General features: G+C 44.1%; 3 protein-coding genes across 3 annotated transcripts; 1 reads left to right on the top strand and 2 right to left on the bottom strand.

Annotated features, from left to right (window-relative positions):
- Positions 1 to 2,861: 2,861 nt before the first annotated feature.
- LOC109472895 (chymotrypsin A-like) lies at positions 2,862 to 7,237 on the bottom strand. Its single transcript, XM_019772761.1, has 7 exons — positions 7,228 to 7,237; positions 6,666 to 6,739; positions 6,191 to 6,282; positions 5,802 to 5,913; positions 5,107 to 5,257; positions 4,274 to 4,416; positions 2,862 to 3,189 (listed from the first exon to the last, which is right to left on the bottom strand). The coding sequence occupies exons 1-7, from the start codon at positions 7,235 to 7,237 to the stop codon at positions 3,028 to 3,030; spliced, it is 744 nt and encodes a 247-aa protein (XP_019628320.1). The 3' UTR covers positions 2,862 to 3,027.
- A 1,435-nt stretch (positions 7,238 to 8,672) lies between these two features.
- On the top strand, positions 8,673 to 11,507 carry LOC109473066 (chymotrypsin A-like). Its single transcript, XM_019772973.1, has 6 exons — positions 8,673 to 8,761; positions 9,106 to 9,200; positions 9,476 to 9,587; positions 9,887 to 10,037; positions 10,379 to 10,512; positions 11,157 to 11,507. The coding sequence occupies exons 1-6, from the start codon at positions 8,708 to 8,710 to the stop codon at positions 11,319 to 11,321; spliced, it is 711 nt and encodes a 236-aa protein (XP_019628532.1). The 5' UTR covers positions 8,673 to 8,707; the 3' UTR covers positions 11,322 to 11,507.
- Positions 11,508 to 12,193: 686 nt separating this feature from the next.
- Positions 12,194 to 16,970, bottom strand: LOC109473121 (chymotrypsin B-like). Its single transcript, XM_019773028.1, has 7 exons — positions 16,893 to 16,970; positions 16,346 to 16,437; positions 15,663 to 15,757; positions 15,046 to 15,157; positions 14,074 to 14,227; positions 13,379 to 13,512; positions 12,194 to 12,514 (listed from the first exon to the last, which is right to left on the bottom strand). The coding sequence occupies exons 1-7, from the start codon at positions 16,936 to 16,938 to the stop codon at positions 12,350 to 12,352; spliced, it is 798 nt and encodes a 265-aa protein (XP_019628587.1). The 5' UTR covers positions 16,939 to 16,970; the 3' UTR covers positions 12,194 to 12,349.
- Positions 16,971 to 19,779: the final 2,809 nt, after the last annotated feature.

Genomic DNA, 19,779 nt, shown 5'->3' with positions numbered 1-19,779 from the left:
CGCCAGACCTTTCTACGGGAATACGGATCGTAGAAAAAAGGAGAGTAAAATTGGCCAGGGGAGTCCGGCCGCTGGAAGGTTGTTTCTTTCAAACCCCAAGGCGGCCAAACTCCCCTGGCAGATATTCTCCTATATACAGCGTAGTTAGTCTGGTAGAGACTATGTTTCATCAACAGATCTAGATCTATTTGATCAGGACCCGGACACATTCGTTGTGGTTCGTCGAACGATTTTTATATGTCGTACAATTTGAAAGCAAGCTGTGGCGGAACTCATTATAACTGCAGACAAAGGGTCTAAGACATCCTTTTTCGTGAAAAGACGACTGAGTTCTGTACGATACGCAAATGGCTATCCCAAGGATGCATAGTTTGCGATCGTACAATAATCGTAAGACGAATATGAGCACGCCATTACTTGGTTGTTGGCGATGAATCACTGCATACCTCATCGTCAAAACGTGCGAGATAGTCATACTCTACATGTACGTCAAAAAAATGTTTCCATGTCCTTTACCAAGAACCAAGGTGCAATTATATTGAAGTTGGAGCGTATGTGAGGCAGTACTTATGACATGATGAAACACAATCAACCTCAAAGCTAGCGCATAACGTCAAATACAAACTTTGTCCCGAAATCAAAGGTCCGTGCAATAGGATGCAGTAAAGATATTCAGATACTTAAAACTTAGTAAGTATTCTCACACGGCCATACTCTTTCCAATGTTATCTTTTAAGAAACGATTTGACAGAAAGTAACCGAATTTGGAAGGATATGCTATGAACTGAACACCCTTGCTTGAATATAATACACTCGTTTTTCTACACAAAGATTGGTTTAAACTCAGGGGACGGTCACACGGCAAGCTACCTGCCACTTAATATGTGAGGAACAAACTAAAGAAGACAGGGAAAATATGATGATTGAAACAACGGATTTCATCATTTTCTGCCATCAGGCTGCATCTGAAATTCTGTTTCTTTTGTACGTAAAACTGAGTACGAAAGCAGAGAAACAAGAGTGTAAAAGTGGAGAAAGCTGTATGTATGTATGTATGTATGTATATATGATGTATTCCATATTGTTTGGAATCAATGTGATGTTAAACAACTAAAAAAGACATACAACACTAACAAAAAAGAAGACAAAAAGATAGAGAAAAAATATTTTACTTTGCGGGAGAGAGAATACGTATTTTCTAACTTAAAAGACAAAGGGAGAGAAGACTTAAGTAGAAAGAAGTCTCTATTTTCTGGGTGTATCCTTTGTTCTTTTCAGAGGACAGAGGAAGAAATGGAATTTATCTGCGATTTCTTACATTGTCCGTTAGATGCTTTATGTTTAATATTTTATGCTCGCTTATTTTTTATTGTCAGTTTTATGGCACATACTTGTATCCCGTGGTTACAAGGGTCGTTATAAGTAACCAGGCCATTGTTGTGGCGTATTACTATTGTATGTGGGACGTTTTGTATGTATATATTGCTGTAAAAAAGCTACTTGTTGGGCACATGAAGAAATTATGTTGTGTTAGTCTCTTCATCGTCATTTTGCGCGCGTTGTGCTTATTTTAGTAGCACTAAAGATTGGTGGAAGTTCATTTTATTGAGTCTTATTGATGTATTTGTAACACCCAGTTTGGGTACAAACTGTTTTCAAAGGAAATACTCTACGATAAAATCGTTTCAATCTGACCTCAACTCGGAACTGCAGAGAAAATTGTACCATTGTATTCTTTCTGTGTCTACATTTTAGTACACTTTACAACATGTTTGCAATGCTTTCTTTTTAATATGGTGATAGACGGAATATCTACTTACCCTTTTTTTTTCTAGGGAAGTATTAAGCACTGCTTCTTCTACACAATGTCATGATTTGCTCAGGGATGGCCCATAGATGGGTCCAGCTTACTCTCCAAGCAGAGGTTCGGGCTTTGGCTTATTTGTGGCGTGTTTTAGCCGTTTTTTATCAGTTTTTTTTTTTTTTTTGCACTGGTTGGGTTGACGTAAAAAAGATACCAGTGCAAGGATAAAAAGGCTTAAAAACACGCCAAAAATAAGCCAAAACCCAAACCTCTGCTTGGAGAGTAGGCCCGGCTGGTGACAGTTTTACCCACAGTTCCTAGTCGTTGTTTTCTTGTGGAGAACACGTGATTGTTAATTGTGGGTCGTGTCATTACGGAATAATAAACGTGGGTGATACGCAAACCTGTTTGAGACGTTGTTATCCTTCATTCGTTGTACGCTGGAGTCAGTGCTAAGCTTTTGAAGATCTATCATGAAAGTTCATCTGTGTTGGTAGTTAAATGTTTTAAAAAATTAAAACTTTTGATCCAACACAGCAAAGTTCTCTCACCTAGAGCGCTAGCTTTCGACCAGTCACTCTGGTCTTACTCAATACTACCAGATACCTTTGACCCAGTGTTGACGTCACACTTCAAAGAAACCAGGTGACAAGCTTCCCTGGGTCAGTCTACTGAGGAAGACCAGAGTGACTGGTAAACTGACTAAAGCTCTAGGTGAGAGAACTTTGTTGTATTGGATCAAAAGTTTTAGCTTAAAACACTTTTAACGATCTGTTAGTCCCCTGTCATATGCATGAAGCAAATTATAATGTTCGAAGTGTACATCCTTACGTCAGGACGCCTTAGCATCTATGATCATTGTATGGGATCATGTACAAGGATAGGAACTGTACCCCCCAAAACAGAGGCATACACCACTAACAGCGTTTGCCTCTAACATCCCTGATTTGTTTGGGAGAACAATTATTGCCTATTGCTAGTCCCAATTCATTTGGCAGTTTTGTTTCTTGCGGATGTGCCGATCAAAGTACATAAATCAAGGAAGCGAACCTTCAGCAACCCTTTTATTTTGTTTTATTGATAAAACAATTAAGTATTCAGTGCTGATTTTCCAGCCTAATTTTGAGAAGCGACCAGCGATATTTTTATCATGAACGACATGCTCTACGAGCGACCAATCAGATTGATTGCTCGCCATGACGCTCCCCGAACGACCAATCAGATTAGTTGCGCGCCATGACGCCGTCTATCCAGGTGCGGAAGGCGCTGACCCGCGCAAAGACTGTCGGGTAGCTGGTGCTGCAGGTGTCGTAGCCGAAGTTGACCACCCCCACCAAATGGTACGATCCGTTGATCTCACAGACAAGGGGGCCGCCAGAGTCAGCCTGTAAAATGAAAAACAAACTTAAAAGGCATCCAATGCAGTTTTTAGGGCTTGGAAGCCCTACTTTTCAAAGCCAATATTCTATATAGCTAGTCATTTATCTACATACTGAGCTGAAACCACACTATCCCAGTGTATATTAACCCTCATGGAGCAAACATTCCCAAAATTCTGACGGAAAATGGTTACTGAAAGAGCCCTGGGCTCATTTTTAGGGTACCGCCCAGTAATTAGTTTTAAGTGCCCAGAGAAACGTTTTAAGTGCCCAAAAGTTTCAAGAGTATGAAATGCTGATTAAAATGTGCTAATGAGAAGAAGTATGTATCAATATCACAAAGATTGCCTTATTCAGAATATTTCCAGTTTTGCTGTCCTGAAATCGCATTGGATGCCTTTTATAACATTACACCATAGCTAGAATTTACCTGGAAAGAAACAGCAACATCATAGCCTGGAATCGGTCGTAAAATGTAAGCTTAGCTCTGATTGGCTGAGGCATATGGCCCTTGAGGGGTGGCTTACTTTATCATCATCATCAAAATGTCTACCGCGCTGAGTTCGAAGTGAACGTCGTTTGAGTTGATGACATTTCGTCACTAAAACTCGCGGAAATGGAGACTTTGAAGGCCTGTTTAGTTGGAGACGACATCTTGGCACTCTCAGTATTTTGTAGTGAAGCAGAGGAGCGTATTAGGACCAGAACAGGATGAGTTCCAATCTATGAACATCTCTATATATTCTTGGAGGCCAGAAAATCCAGAATGAAGGCAGAAAGTTGAGTTGAAGATCAGGATGCCGGTGGATGAACCAAGGAGGTTTAAATTTCAAGATCAACTGAAAAAGGTGAGGAAGATACATGATATACACTGTTGCCTACTGTGCAGACCTCTGGTTTGGTGGGAGTTTTGATACTGCGTTTTGTAGAGTTTTTAACGCGTTCTTTTGCCGGCCATCCTACAACCAGCCGTCCATACTTCTGAAGGTTTGTACCCGTCACGCGTTTCTCTACAAAACGCAGTATCAAAACTCCCACTCGCCGGAGTCCTGCACAGGAGGCTACATGTACAAATGTAGCACATAATTACCCGGCATGCCCCGTCCTCGCCCGCCCCCTCAGCCCCGGCACAGATCATGCTCTCAGGTTTGTAGAAATCTGACCAATGGGAGCTGCACTCAGCGTTGCTAAGCAACGGAAGGTCCGCCTGCTGCAGCTCATTCGCGATAGGTCCTAATGATAATAAATAATGATAATAAACATTGTGAGGAAGAATAGGATTAGCTTAAGGAGCGAGTACGGGAGCCCCGGCATACAAATAGGATGGCACCCAGGCTAGACTACGATGTGTTGATATCCAGATGTTGTAAACTAAAATAAAACAAAACAAAACAAAACAGGGCAATCAGCCTCGGATAGCAGACTTCACCTTTTAATCTTGTACCCCAGTTTTGCGAGGGTTCCAGCGTGACAATTATACCACTGACGTGTTTGTCAACGCTTCTTGGTGCATATTGGAGAGAGAGACAAAGACAGAGAGAAAAGGAGTGGAAAGGAGACAGGTCAAAAACAACACTTCACTCCCGTTTAACATTAAAGATAGCCTGAGAAGAGTGACAAATGTTCAGTGTGTACGCACTGCACGTACCATATCTAGCCGTGAGGAATCGAGGCAAAGACACAGACAGGCGGACAGACAGAAAAGTAGTAGTATACTGTAACAGTTGTCTGAGAAGGGTGCCCCGTGTACACGTACCGTTCTGTGCCGTGAAGCCCCAGCCGGTGCTCCAGCAGGTCATGCCGTCCGGGTATCCGCTCCCGTCCCGCGGCAGGCAGGCCACGTCCACCGTCCGGCCCAGGTCCTAACCTGTACCCTAACCCCCTAACGCTCTCAGTTTGTTGAGTACAAAAAAATGTACGTACCGTCCTGTGCCGTGAAGCCCCAGCCGGTGCTCCAGCAGGTCATGCCGTCCGGGTATCCGCTCCCGTCCCGCGGAAGGCAGGCCACGTCCACCGTCCGGCCCAGGCTCGCCGGGCGGGACAGCTTCAGCAGCATGATGTTGTTCTCAACGGTCTAAGGGGACAAACACGAAGGAAAACAGCTCCATTCAGATGGCCCAGCCTAATCTCCAAGCAGATCATACGGTGGCAAGGCAGTACCCATTGGCCAGATACTTCGGTGGCTAATAGACACTCCTCTGGCCAATGGATATTGCCTTGCCACCGTATGATCTGCTTGGAGATGAGGCCCAGCCTGTAACAGTTTGCCATCACTCACAGGGCCCGTGTAGGAACGAGTGAAACAAATAGCAGCGAGGAGAAACAGGAAATCCCCTGACTCCGGGGGCACCGGGAATCGAACCCGCGCCTAACCCGGGCAGCCGGCTTTCGACACCAGCGCGCTAACCACTACTCCAAAAGGTCCAGACCCATTGGAATGGATCAGTTAGCGGCGCTTGAACCCCACTGTTACATAGGCATAGATATATGAAAATCATTGAAGCAAAATAGCAAGCTATGCACAACAAGTTTAAACAACTTGCGGTTTCTTCGGTTGTTCTTAAGATGTTGCTCATGTATAACACAAGCTTTGATGATGAGCGTGCCATCATACCTACCTGAGGGTTGTAGTTGGGATGAGGGAGGGCCCCGACTATGCTGGCCACCTGGACAGACTCAGAGTTACTGGCCAGGTCATGTTCACCCAGGACAACTCTGGCCGTCCGCAAACTGTTGTTCAGGTAGACATATGAAAAATGTTACTAAAAGTCTAACGGATGTCACCTTTCTAAGGGCAATTCTGGCTGGTTCACATTGGGAATGCATCTGTAGCAGCGACACCTGTGCTGCAGTGCAATGTGAACCAGTCAGAATTGCCCTGAGGAAGGTGACAGACGGTCACCGAAACGTCGGCTGAATAAAAGACTTGGTTGTGTAAAAAGAGTCTCTTTACTCAGTGACTTACCAACCTGATGAAACTGTTCACGGATGTTAAAATGATACTTACTCTTGGTTACAGTGCGCTGCGGTCAGCACCCACTGTGGTGCGATCAGGGTACCTCCACAGAAGTGAGCGCCGCTGGAGGTTTGGAGGGAAACCTGACAACATGGAACAGGCGAGTTGTATTACAAATCAACTTTACTGCTCAACAACTTAAACTAGTACAATGTATGGCAGAGAATAAACAGCACTCGTAGATCCACAAAGTGCAGCCTCTACCAGGCTTCGGGAGGCGGCTGGAAAGAGTAGAAGTCAGTCAAAAAGAGAGATAACATGCCAGGGGAGTTGGTCCGCTAGAGAGTACAGTTTTCGGGTGCGACAAACTGTACTCTCCAGCGGACCAACTCCCCTGGCATGTTAACTCTCTATTTGACCGATTTCTACTCTTTCCAGCCGCCTCCTGAAGCCTGATAGAGGCTAGGATACAAGGCTAGTTGGTGAAAGTAGCTGATAGTGAAACGGCACGTGTAGGATCACCTACCTGCCACGGCCAGCTGTGGTCTCTAGCATCTTGTCCCCCGATAATACGAGGTGCGATCATCGGCTGGCCGCAACCTGAGAGCAAAACAAGACACAGATGCAACAAAAAACAAGACAATGATTTGCACAAAAGTTACGCAAGCAACTGGGTATGATTTTCCAAAATCATATCTAGTTGCTTGAGTAACTGTTTTTGGCGTATCGTATTACCTGGAAGTCTAACCTTCACCTACAAGACAAGGACGTCTTACCTCTACAAATTATAAAAGTTCTGAAAAAAACGTTTCCATTTTGAGGTATTCTTATAGCTGGACTTCTGAGTCCAACCCCTATCAGCTGCAGGCCACAATAAAGGCCTTGGGAAAAGCACTTAGTACTTATTTTCTCACTTGACACAAGTAAAAATGAGTACCTAGCTACGTTTAGGGTTTACTGTGGTTACGAGAAGGAAACACCTGGCTGGTTCTATTATCTGTTTTGTTAATTTCTACCGATGTTGGCCACTTCTGCATATTATTGGCCGATAATCTAACAATAAATATAAAATCAAAAACCTTACTAACCACTAGTCATGGCCACCAACGCTGCGAAAAGCAGTAAAACCTTGAAGTTCATAGCTGTCGTGAAGCCAGACGTGCCGTGTATGCTAGAGTCACAAAGTTGTTAGAGATAGACAAATACTTATACACTCAGGCTTATAAAGGGTATGCGTAGGGCGGAAATTCTTATCTTGTTTTTTTTCGCAACAGAACGTTTTATCTTTCTGTGTGTAAATAGTATTACACAAAATAGAGCGACGTGGCAATTCAAGGGTCGAAATCCTTTTTTTCTGCATACCTGCACTGGTGCAGGTAACATTGAAAATTACCTCTCCGAATTTAGGAAGTATGAATCATACTACTGTACAGAATTCTGCAAAATTCTGGCTCCGGTTCCCAGAATTCTGGCTGCAGTTCTAGAATTCTGCAGAATTGTGATACGGAATGGATTTAGAGGATACGGAGATATGAAATAAGTCCGGAATTAAACTGGAGGCTGTTGTCAGTTGTATATTACCTTCTTGTTACAAGAAAGAACTTGAAATGAAGTATAAAAAAGGGCAGTGAATTATGTTTATTGTCGGGTGTTAACCATAGAGGCAATGGTCGTGTGAAAACAACACATGTCGTCTGGTTCAATGTTTATGCACAATATCCGCTGGCATGTTAAAATAGCTCCAGGTCAACACAAAAGTTGCAAAACAAATACTTTTACCTCAGTGGAAATTTGTACGTCTAAAATTAACTTTCCTCCTGAGTGGAAGTATTTGTAGTTTAAAGCAAGAGTTGTTGGTAGTCGGTTAAGGTATTGCAGAAAGAAGTAGGAAAAATTGACAACATTGAACATTTCTCACGTAAATTTTTTTTAGTTAGTCAAAGATAAACTATATGACTGCAGGCTTTACCTCAAGTGATTAATAGTAAATTTTAACAATAAAAATCTTAAAACTGTCACACTTATAATAAAATACAATACTAAAGATGGCAATAAATCAAATGTGAATATCATAAGAGCCCTTATACATGTATATAAAGGAACGCAACTGAAGATAAGGACATTTTCGTCCATTTCTTGCTTACTCACCGTTGCACTTCAAGCGCGACAAACATGAAGTTTTTCTGGGCTTTTTTGGTGCTGCTGGCTACTGCTGATGGTTAGTAATAGCATCCTTTATCAATTAAGAATTAACTTGTTAATTTATCAAACTGCCAAACGTGTGCGTTTGTGGAGATCACATAGAGAAAGAATTTGTGACATATACATAATTTTCTCGATTTACGCTTATTTTTCGCCTATCTACCAATCATTGCCGACACATCGGGAGCTAGACATTAGCGGAAGAAGAGGGCCCGTAGAAAGACCTGGTGGAGGCTACAATACAGGCTCAAAAGGGGTACGGGAGTACATTTGTCTTTCTACATGCTCTTGCCAAGTCTTCATCATTATGTCTTGCTCCGCCATGCAGGATGTGGCGTGCCGACCTACCCGGCCCGCACTACGGGGATGACCCGGGTGGTTGGCGGGGAGGACGCCGCTCCGCACAGCTGGCCGTGGCAGGTAGGGCATCTCTAGTCTAGTAGTACAACAGACTGTTTGCAGGCTGAATAAATGGTAGAAAACGGTCTAGAAACAAATGTAACTGGCCGGGGGAGTTAGTCGGCCATAGAGGGTCCAATTTGCCATGGCAAGTAGGTCAGCTCTAGACTCCAACAGGCTCCTTTGCAGGTGGAATAAACAGTAGAAATCGGCCTAAAAAGGAATGTAACTGGCCGGGCTGACCAAATAGGGTCCAGTTTGCCAGCAAGCCACCTAGATAAAATGACAAGAAAATTGACTTTTGGGGTCGTCTTAAATGTAAGTTACATAATGCAGCTTTAACTATACTACTTTTTTCCATGCAGGTTTCCCTGCAGACAGCGGACAACGCCCACTACTGCGGCGGCGTGCTGGTTCACGAAGACTGGGTACTGACAGCGGGGCACTGCCTGAGATCAGAGTGAGTTTTTTTTTTAATCAATACAGCGTGATGCGTCGGTGAAGGCAATAAGGTAATAAGATACGCCACAAAACAGTTACTCAAGCAAATGATTTTGGAAACGGTCAGACGTTTCAGGTAGCATCCACTACCTTTCGTCGGTCACACTAGAGAGTTTTCAGAAAAGAAGGTTTATAGATCTGAGTTTATATGAGGTTTATAAGGCTTTTCTGACAACTCTCTAATGTCACTGACTGATTGCAGTGAATGATAATAATGGTCCCGGTGTTTTCCAGCTTTGAGACCCACAAGGTTATCCTGGGCGAACACGACCGTACCGGAGACACCGAGGCCGTCCAGGAACGCGAGATTGAGTACGCGTTTCGTCACGAGCTGTACGACTTCCAGGTGATGCATTTTTTTAAATTCCAACATTTCATGACTGGACATGGTGACGGCACACTAAAGCTATTTCAACTTATATCATGCCGCCACCAACGTACAGGACAAATACAGGACAGGACAATACTCATTTTCACTTGAGTGAAGTGAGAAAAGTCGTGTAAAGTGCCTTTACCAAGGATCGGTGGCATATCAGGACTCGAACCCGGGACCTCTTGGTTCCGAGTCGAGGTAATGCATTCACGTCCGTATTACAGGTCCTATCCAAATGAACGTCCCTAACCGAAGCTAGGTACTCATTTCAGACTATCCAAAATGACGTCATGCTGCTGAAGCTGCGCACGTCGGCCGTCCTTGGTGACACGGTGAGCGCCGTGTGTCTGCCGGAGCAGGGAGAGACCCCTAGCGGACCGTGCTGGATTACAGGCTGGGGGCTGAACGGGACCAACGCAGGCGGTAAGTATACTAGTAACCTTAACTTTACCCAAAGCTTAAGGTCTCTTCCTCCCTCTCTGTCTTTCTTTCTCTCTCTCCCTCTCTCTCTCTCTCTACTAATTTTTCTTTGTCTCTTCGTCTTTCTGTGTGTGTGTGTGTGTGTGTGCGTGTGTGTGTGTGTGTGTGCGTGTCGCGTCGCGCGTCGCGCGCGCGCGTGTGTGTGTGTGTGTGTGTGTGTGTGTGTGTGAACACAGATGTCGATCTGTCACCATTGTAACTGGTCTTGGTTCAGGTCATTGACCTTATTTTTTTGGAGAAGAACAGAGCAAAAACAATATGTTTTCCCTCCCCATGTTGTTCAGACGGCCTAGCAGTCGTGCTGCAGCAGGCGGAACTGTCTCTGATCAGTGACGGGGACTGCGGCAGCCTGTGGGGACCGGTCTTCAACCCGGCCTGTATGATCTGTGCTGGCGCCGCGGACAAGGGCGGATGCATGGTTTGTTTGTTTCTTTCTTGTTACTAACAAGTTATTGCTTACTATTAGTAAGCAATCTACACTGACTAAAATTCGATATTTGACCAGACCTTTAGCCTGGTATCCAGTCTTACGTGATTGGGGGTGTTGGGGTGTTCAGGCAGGTTGTGCCTTCAGTGCAACAGGCCGTCCCGGTAGGAGTGTTACGCTAATAAGAGACAGTATGCTTGGGGAGGGCTAATCAATCTCTCGTGAAATACACACCGGGAAACCTATGTGAGGCGGCCGGGACAGAGCTCTTGCGGCCCCGATCACGATCAGACTGGATACCAGGCTAGCATAGGTCTGAAAAACTTGAACCCTTACGCGTGCTTCAAAGTACCCCTTTTACGCAATTTTGTCCCTCTCCTTAGTACTGAAAAACTATCCGATAACCTATTCTTGCCACGTGCAGCGCTTTCCTTATGTAGTATTCCACGTAGGGTTGGCATTATTCCATCAGCATGATCATACAGTTAGGCAACCTCTTGTACGAAGGCCCACAACGACACTGCCTTACACCTCTTCCGCGGCCCTGACACACAAGGGCTATACCTGCCATACACGGCTGTGGAAGATGTGTCGTTGTGGGCCTTCGTACTCCTGATATGTCGTATTCCATCTAGGGTGACTCTGGCGGCCCGCTCGTGTGCGAGAACTCGGCCGGTGGGTATGACGTCATCGGCCTGGTGTCGTTTGGGGAGCGTACGTGCGACCCTTTCTACCCGACAGGCTTCGCGCGCGTGGCGGCCTTCCGTGATTGGATAGAACAGATCATGACGCTCAACTGAAATCGTCTGCGGCTTCCTCATTGGTTGAATCTCAACCTCCTTCATGAAGCCTTAGTCCAATATCTTTTCTATTGACCAATCATCAGTGTTTTAACAATATAGCACCCAGTGTCATTTATTCAATAAAGCTTATGAGCAAATTAACCGAAACAGAGTCCGTCTCGTCCTTGACAAGCACACACCCAAACACACAGTCACACAAACACATTTACTCTCTCTCTCTTTTTCTGTCCCTCATAATATCTAGTGCCATGAGAACGATATATCTTAGAGAATAGACTAAACTTCGCCGAAAACATTTACTTAAGCAACTGGATATAATTTTTGTTATTTTGGAAAAGGTCAGACGTTTCAGGTAGCATCCACTACCTTTCGTCAGTGACACTAAGAGACTTCAGGAGAATTTCAGGTTTATTAAACTGTTTTTGGTGTATCTAATTACCTGGCTGTCTAACCTTCATCGAGGTAAATGCACCAAACTAATTCTGACTTTGATATGTGTTCACTGTCCCTGGTCGGAAATCTGATACTAGTATTTCATATAGAGTTTTGTGAATTTCTTATTTTTTTACCATATGATTGTGGATTCTCTTTTCTACAAGTTTTTTTTTCTATGCATTTTCCAAATGCAACACAACTTCAAGAGTATCTGCAGGTTTCGAGCTTTTGGGACTTAGATGTAACTTCCTGTGCCTGACCTTTTGTGTTCTGTTTAGTTATAGGTGATTCTCTGTACCTACGTGCAGTCACTCAACTGTACAGACACACAAGCAAACACACACACACACACATACACACATACACAATACATCTGTTTTATCGAAGGTAACAAACTAAGTGAGACATGGAAGTCACAGACACGTTTTTTGTCAGATTGTTCATTCGCTTTATTGAGCGAAACGCAGACAACGCCGTTCAAGACCTGGGTCTCGGTCAGACAAGAACTGTCCAATCATCTAAACACTGATTGGTTGTGGTGGTTTTGAATTTGACCAATGGAGACCCAGGAGGCGGCTTCAGACGACCAATTAGAAGGTCAGCCCGGTTCTCTGCTGGATCCAGTCCTTGTAGGCGGCGACACGCGCAAAGACTGTCGGGTAGGAGGTACTGCAGGAGCTGGAGCCCCAGGAGACCAGACCGACGATGTCATAGGCGCCGTTCCTCTCACAGACGAAAGGACCACCGGAGTCACCCTGGTAAAGGAAACAAGAAAGGCGTTAAAAAAACACCATGGCGACGCGTGCTTCATTATGCAAATTACGTATGGACCGCCGGAGTCACCCTAGTAAAGGAAACAAGAAAAGTGTGAAAAAAACAGCATGGCGACGTTTGGTTGAGCATGCATATTAAGAACATTGTTTGCATGAAAGGCTACGTATGGGCCGCCGGAGTCTCCCTATAGATGGAACAAGAAAGGTTTAAAAAAAACACCTAGGCGACGTGTGGTCAATTATTCAAATTAAGGACACGTCATAGGCGCCGTTCCGCTCACAGACGAACGGACCACCAGTCACCCTGTAAATAAAACAAGAAAGGTATTAAAAAAACAGCATGGCGACGTCTGGTTGAGCATGCAAATTAAGAACATTGTTTGCATGATGAATGTGTCACCCTGTAGATGAAACAAGAAATGTTTTAAAAATCAGCGATGTTTAGTTGATTATGCAAGTTACGTATGGGCCGCCGGAGTCACCCTATAGATGGAACAAGAAAGGTGTTAAAAAACAGCATGGCGACGTTTGGTTGAATATGCAAATTAAGAACATTGTTTGCATGATTAATATTAGTATGTCATCCTATAGATGAAACAAGAAAGGTGTAAAAAAAACACAATGGCGACGCGTGCTTAATTTTGCATCTTACGTACGGGCCACCGGAGTCACCCTATAGATGAAACAATTAAGAAAGGTGTGGAAAAAACACTTAGGCGACCGACATGGATCTAAGACAATCTTTTCCGTGACGAGACAACTGCATTTTCCAAGACACACATGCAAGACTATCCCAACAATATCCCAACAACAGGTTGTGATCGCACGACATTGGCAAGACCTTACCATGCATCCGCCTGAGCCGTTCAGACCGGCGCACAGCATGCTGGTGGAGTCGTAGTTCCTTCCCCAGGACGAGCTGCACTGAGTGTCGCTCCTCAGGGGGAGGTTAGCCTGCTGCAGGACCTGGGCGGCATCCTCTGAACAACGGGGAGACGGGGGTTAGTGACATGTACTAGTATCTGCATGCCCGTACCCAGGGGGGGTTCGGAAGACCCCCCACCCCAACCCATACAGACACAGACGCTCAAAGGTCCACTTTTCATCTAAAGGTCCAAGATTTTTTTTTCAAAGATGGACTGATTTGTATCACCAGCGGGACTGGAATTCTATTTGTCTCTGATTTGTCCTTTGAAATCCTCTAAAAAAATTAACGCAGAAAAAAGCCATTTCAGAAGGTTCAATTTTCATATTTTTCGGGGAGCATGACGGGGGGAAGATCGCGACAAAAGCGCTCGTTGGCCAGCAGGAAGAACCCCCCAAGCAAAATCGTGGCTACGGGCGTGATCTGTATGACAAAATACCACTGGGTCAAAGGCCACGTGACAAGCCTCACTGGGTCAGTCTACTGAGGAAGACCAGAGTGACTGGTCGAAAGCTCTAGGTGAGAGAATTTTTTTGTGTTGGACCAAAAGGTTTAACTTTAGACCTGTAACTACCAACACAGATGAACTTTCATGATAGAAAAGTAAAGTACTTACCGTTTCCGCTGAGACGGCCCCAGCCGGTGATCCAGCAGGTCTCGGCCACTTCATGGTGCGTCTCGCCCTGGTCAGGCAGGCACGCCACGCTCACGTGATCACCCAGACTCGCGGGGCGGGACAGCTTCACCAACATGATGTCATTCTCGATGGTCTGTTTTTGGAAATTTTGGAAAATAACGTATTAGAATGAGGATATAAGAACCAGAAAGGTAACATTTGCCATGATTTCATTCTCGAAGGCAAATGTTTTTGGAAATTTTGGAGAATAGCAATTAGAATAAGAACTAGAAAAGTAACATTTGCCATTATGTCATTCTCGATGGTCTGGTGGAATAAAAATTAGGATTTATTTATTTGTCTGTTTCATCTCAGGACGGCTGGGTGGCCCTGCAATAGCTTTTTGTGGAAGGTGCCCAGCATGTTACAGGACAAGACATTGTTACATATAGTAAAACAGGAGGACAACATACAGTAAACATAACATCATAAGAGTCCAATGCGTCGAAACAAAGGCCTAGCCGTTCCATAGTCAAAACACAAAAAATTGGAGGATAAGAACTAGAAAGATAATCATAATGCATCCAGCGGTTATTGAGATCGTTAGCCAGATAGCCACTTGAAATTGAACAAGCCTGCAGGTCCACAACGAACAGCTAGGAGGTCCAACTTTATACCATTAAACCCTTATCTCTACAACTATATGCCACTTCATGTCCACAGACCGTCCAGCGCCAAAGATATCTTTAAATATGCCTACTGCAATACCAAGGTCAATCGCCAGGGGCCCAAAGTCGACCTACACAATCCACTACCCACCGGCCAAATATCATCCCATTCTACCTGACGGATCTTGAGATATACACAAAAAATCCAGACTGAATACAGTTTCCACCATTTTCATGGAGGGTAACAAACAAACAATCAAACAAACAAACAAAACAGAACAAAGCACAGAAGGAATGAACTTACCCTGGAGCTGTAGCGCTCGTGCACGATCTCCTGCTCGATGGGGATGACCTGAATGTCCTCAGTGCCGCGGCTGCGGTCGTGCTCACCCAGAATCACGCTGTGGGTCGAGTAGCTGCCGGTTCAAAGTACAGGAGATATCAGCAATCATCCGTGAATAGTTTCATCAGGTTGGTAAGACACTGACTAGTAAAGAGACTCTTTTTACACAACCAAGTCTTTTATTCAGCCGTCGTTTGTGTATATATATCCAACTCCTGTACGTTTGGGACCGCATTGTAAATGCAGTTCCCTGCAACCACGCACGCATTTGTGTAGATATGTAAATACATGTATTGTACGTTTGGGAATGCATCTATAGCAGCGACACCTGTGCTGTAGTGCAATGTGAACTAGTCAGAATTGCCCTGAGGAAGGTGACAGACGGTCACCGAAACGTCGGCTGAATAAAAGACTTGGTTGTGTAAAAAGAGACTCTTAACTCATCGACAATCATCGTTACCATCTAGCCTGACTGCATAACACTGCTAGCTGCATCCGAAAATAGTTTCATCAGGCTGATTAAGTATAGGATACAGGAGTTTTCTTGTACACAACCAGATAGATAAAATGAAACTTACTCGGACTGGTAGCAATGAGCGGCAGATAGAACCCATTGGTCGCTGATGAGAACGCCGCCACAGTAGTGGAAGCTGGAGGAGGTTTGAAGCGAAGCCTGAAACAAAAGCACAGATTATATGAATAACATCAGAGGCAGGCCAATAGAAGCCAAATAGATTCGCTTTGATCCAGTTTCAAACCCGATTGAATCCGGATTAAAGTGGATCGATTCGGCTTGCGCGATCTGAACAATTTTATCCTGGTGTGAAAAGGGCCTTAGTCCCGTAAATGTTTTTACCTGGTTTGTCAATGATTGAAGAGTAAATTGTCTTTTATTCGCAACCACTTGTTGGATTTCTAGACTCCAGGCTAATTTTACAAAACGTTTTGTCGACTAGCGACTAGCAGACAACTCGCCGACCAACTCCCGACCTCGGAGGACCTTGTTTACGACAAGGTCCTCCGCCGACAAAGGCCTGGAGGACGGGAAGGGCACGACTTACTCACAATCATTGAGTGGAGGACGGGAAGAGTACTCTCCAAGCAGAGGTTGTGGGGGAATGATAGTTAGGTTTTTACATATGGCCAGTTTTTTGTCGCTCATGGTCCCTCTCTGGCCAATTGGATACTGCCTGGCCAATTTGATACTCTCTCTATTTTTGAGACCCTAGGATCTGGTTGGAGATTAGGGAAGGGCCCTTACCTGCCACGGCCAGCTGTGAGCCGCTGCGTCCTCCCCGTTCACCACCCGAGTCATCCCCATGGTGCGGGGCTGGATGGCCTGCTGGCCGCATCCTGCAGCGACAAAAGTGGGCAGGATACGCTGAGTTTCAGGTTATCGTTAGCGTTGCTACCTCCATGAAAAATGGAGGTTTTCTCTGTCTGTCAGAATTTTGGGAATTTTTGCTCCATAATGGTCAATTTACACTTGGACAGTGTAGTTTCAACTCACTATGTAGATAAATGACTTGAGTATTTGCTTCGGAAAATCGGGTTTCCAAGCACGCAAACACATTTACTCGCTTTAACACGTTTTACAATAACTAGTAATATAACGTCGGTAAAGGTAAGACATCCAGGTAATAAGATACGCCAAAATAAACAGTTACTCGAGCAACTGGACATGATTTTGGAAAGGGTCAGACGATTCAGGTAGCATCCACTACCTTTCGTCAGTGTCACCTAAGAGACTGCAGGGGAAATGCAGGTTTATAAGCACTAACTAGTAATATAAGGTTTGTGTTACTCACCATTGGCCACAGCCAGCAATGCCGCAAGAGCCACGAAAACCTGCATGATGCCTGTCGCTTTCCAAAGTCGTGTACAACACTCGATGGCAGAAAGTACCGTAAGCTGGACCAGGGCGCGCTTATATAGGGTTTGGGGGCAATCCTTACATAATATCCCCGTTAAGAAATTTTGATGAATTACTTATAATTACTGATAATTTTGAAGATTTTTATGACATCCTGTTTCAAGATGTTTTTCAAGGAGACTTGAAAAGGAACTGGACACTTGAGTTGTAAGGCGGTAATTATGATGATGTTTGATTGAGATAATCTTGAGGGTCGGTCCCGTGACGTGTGTGGTGCAGTGTTTACAAACAACTTTTTCCGTCAGCGACATCAAAGAGACAAGACAGCCAGAAAGCATTACAATCTGTATCTGTATAACCGGAATAAACGCTATTCGGCGTAACACACCAGCTTCGCAGGCACGCGGCGCGGCGGCAGCTATCTATATCACACCGAACGACTTGTTACACTCAATCTTTGCAGATTTAATTGCAGGAGTTGTTTAAAGCTTTCTAGTGACGATGCCCCAACTGTGCTTGACCAAACGAGTTCCAGTCTACGATAGTTCTTGGGAAATACGAGTTTTTGAATACCTCAATTCTTGGTCGATAACTCTGATATTTGAAGGCATGACTGTTTCTTGTTCTTTTCTGGGCTGGTATCAGATACTTAGTGGCTGGTACGTCCACCAGTTTACTAGTATTAGTCATTTGTACATCATGCACAGCCTGGACATTGTATCGTAACATCTGCTTGGAGATAAACTGTTAGGCTGTGACCTTCGCATTATAAAAACTCTCTCCCGATGTTTTAGGACTTGCCTGAGAACAGGAGCAGATGTGAGTACTCCTGTACCGGCAGCGAGCGGTCTGAGGACCTGAACACTTCTGACTTTATGGCACTTTAAGGATCAGGGGTGTTCTATATCTGGATGAGAGGTTGATTGTTTTATAATTGGGTGATTACAGTTATGCAATGGGTGTTTACGTCGGTGAAGGTTAGACATCCAGGTGATAAGATGCGCCAAAAACAATTACTGAAGCAACTGGATATGATTTTGGAAACGGTCAGATGTTTCAGGTAGTATCCACTACTTTCGTCAGTGACACTATAGTTCATGAATACAAACCTGCCTCCTGTCTGCACAAGTTCTTTAGTGTCACTGACGAATGGTAGTGGATGCTACCTAGCTGAAACGTCTGACCGTTTCCAAAATCATATCCAGTTGCTTGGGTAACTGTTTTATGGAGTGTTTAGGTCACGCAAATCAATCTTCGGTTAACGTTGCAATATAGAATCACATAGCTTGTTTGGGGGCTACTTAGTATTTCAAACGTAGAATGAAATAGCCTCTAAACAAGCGATAAGCCTCAAGTATGAAATGATGATGAAAATGTACATTTTGTATCAAGAACAAAGTCCTCTTAAAGAATAGTTTCAGCTTTACCGCCCTGAAATTGCATTCGATGTCTTCAACGCTTTTATCTACCATCTAAATCTTTGCACTCTAGGATACTGTACCAGCCGGTCCCTGACTTTATGACGGTAGTTTGATCGGAGCAAATCCATCTTATGCTTTGATACAATGGACGATAGGTAAACACTTAGCTTATCAACTAAATAAACACTTAGCTTATCAACTACATATTTGCATCATTATAGTATAATAAACTTCCTTAAGAATATAATACTAGTAATCTGAAGTACTAGTATATAACCCGGGCCACCATTAATTATAAAGGTCAATACATTTCGTGAGGAAATAACACCACTTATATTTCAAGAGCACTTATATTTGAAGTTTTACTCGACTTAAGGCGGTTGTTGCCCACTTGACTACCGGAGTTCGGCGTCCTTGGTAACATATGCTCGGTTCTCAACGGTAAAACCATCAAAGTCTTGTCAATGCCTCATAACGCTATCAGTCATCAATTACTTAATCTTATAGACCAATTCCCGCATGCCACGAAGATGTACTAATAAATTTCATGCCATGGTGACTTGCCTGTGCCTTACCATATCTGCCTAGTAACTACTTAGGACACTTTTTCAATAATTCCAAGAATATAAATTGTTACATAATACTAGTATAGTCATGGAGGTATATAGTAGACACTCTTTTCGTAACTGAACTCGCATTCCTAGATTCACAGTATCGTAATTGTTACTTAGGTGATTCTTACATTTGGGTGGCGTATTGGCCCTCTCTGGCGACTGGATACTGCCTGAACAATTTGATACTGTCTTTTGCCACCCTAGGATCTGCTTGGAGATAAACGGAGGCTACCCGTTTGACGCCCCAGTCAGATGCGCTACCTGCCGACTTTGTTGAGAACTGCAGTCGCCATTTCAGCGGTCACAAGACCCGGGACGTCACATGAGAAAAGACAGATGGACGACGCAAGCTCGCCAGGTCACCGGTCAAAAAAGTTTGAAGAGAAAGGTGAGAAGCATCCTCTCCGGGCCGGGATAAGAGTTGAAGTTGCAGGAAGCGTCGGTTGCCAAATTTATAAACTTGGCGCGTTGCGAGTGTTATTTCTGGAGCAGACGACGGATCCCGGAAGTGAAGTGGGGAGGGGGGCGCTAAGCGAGGAAATAATTTGGACAGTGTCCAACAGACTTATATGAGTCAGAAAGTTTGAAAAACATGAGAGAAGTAATTATATGTAACTCAAACGTATGATGTTGAAACCTTGACACAGAGGTGCTTTCCTATATGATTTGAGTTGAGATGTAACGTTATTCTAACGTTATATAAACAATAATTATGTAAGATATAACAACTTTAACACAAATATATGCAGAAGAACAAACTACGACGAAGGTAGTGTCAACAAACAGC

This window comes from Branchiostoma belcheri, unplaced genomic scaffold (assembly GCF_001625305.1).
Source record: "Branchiostoma belcheri isolate BF01 breed outbred unplaced genomic scaffold, Haploidv18h27 scaffold29, whole genome shotgun sequence".
NCBI classification, from domain to species: Eukaryota; Metazoa; Chordata; class Leptocardii; order Amphioxiformes; family Branchiostomatidae; genus Branchiostoma; species Branchiostoma belcheri.
The sequence above is the reverse complement of the archived record's forward strand: the minus strand, read 5'-3'. Positions and strand labels throughout refer to the sequence as shown.

What these genes read in the sequence shown, in the direction of transcription:
- LOC109472895 (XM_019772761.1), bottom strand. An exon ending in ATCCCAACTACAACCCTCAG is followed by an intron (nt 5,258 to 5,801) that starts GTAGGTATGATG and finishes TTGTCCCCTTAG; the next exon opens with ACCGTTGAGAACAACATCAT. An exon ending in GCGAGGACGGGGCATGCCGG is followed by an intron (nt 3,190 to 4,273) that starts GTAATTATGTGC and finishes TTCATTTTACAG; the next exon opens with GCTGACTCTGGCGGCCCCCT.
- LOC109473066 (XM_019772973.1), top strand. Translation starts at nt 8,708, where the DNA reads ATGACCCGGGTGGTTGGCGGGGAGGACGCCGCTCCGCACAGCTGGCCG. An exon ending in CGCACAGCTGGCCGTGGCAG is followed by an intron (nt 8,762 to 9,105) that starts GTAGGGCATCTC and finishes TTTTCCATGCAG; the next exon opens with GTTTCCCTGCAGACAGCGGA. An exon ending in GGGCACTGCCTGAGATCAGA is followed by an intron (nt 9,201 to 9,475) that starts GTGAGTTTTTTT and finishes GGTGTTTTCCAG; the next exon opens with CTTTGAGACCCACAAGGTTA.
- LOC109473121 (XM_019773028.1), bottom strand. Translation starts at nt 16,938, where the DNA reads ATGCAGGTTTTCGTGGCTCTTGCGGCATTGCTGGCTGTGGCCAATG. An exon ending in ATTGCTGGCTGTGGCCAATG is followed by an intron (nt 16,438 to 16,892) that starts GTGAGTAACACA and finishes TTGTCGCTGCAG; the next exon opens with GATGCGGCCAGCAGGCCATC. An exon ending in GCTCATTGCTACCAGTCCGA is followed by an intron (nt 15,158 to 15,662) that starts GTAAGTTTCATT and finishes TTGAACCGGCAG; the next exon opens with CTACTCGACCCACAGCGTGA.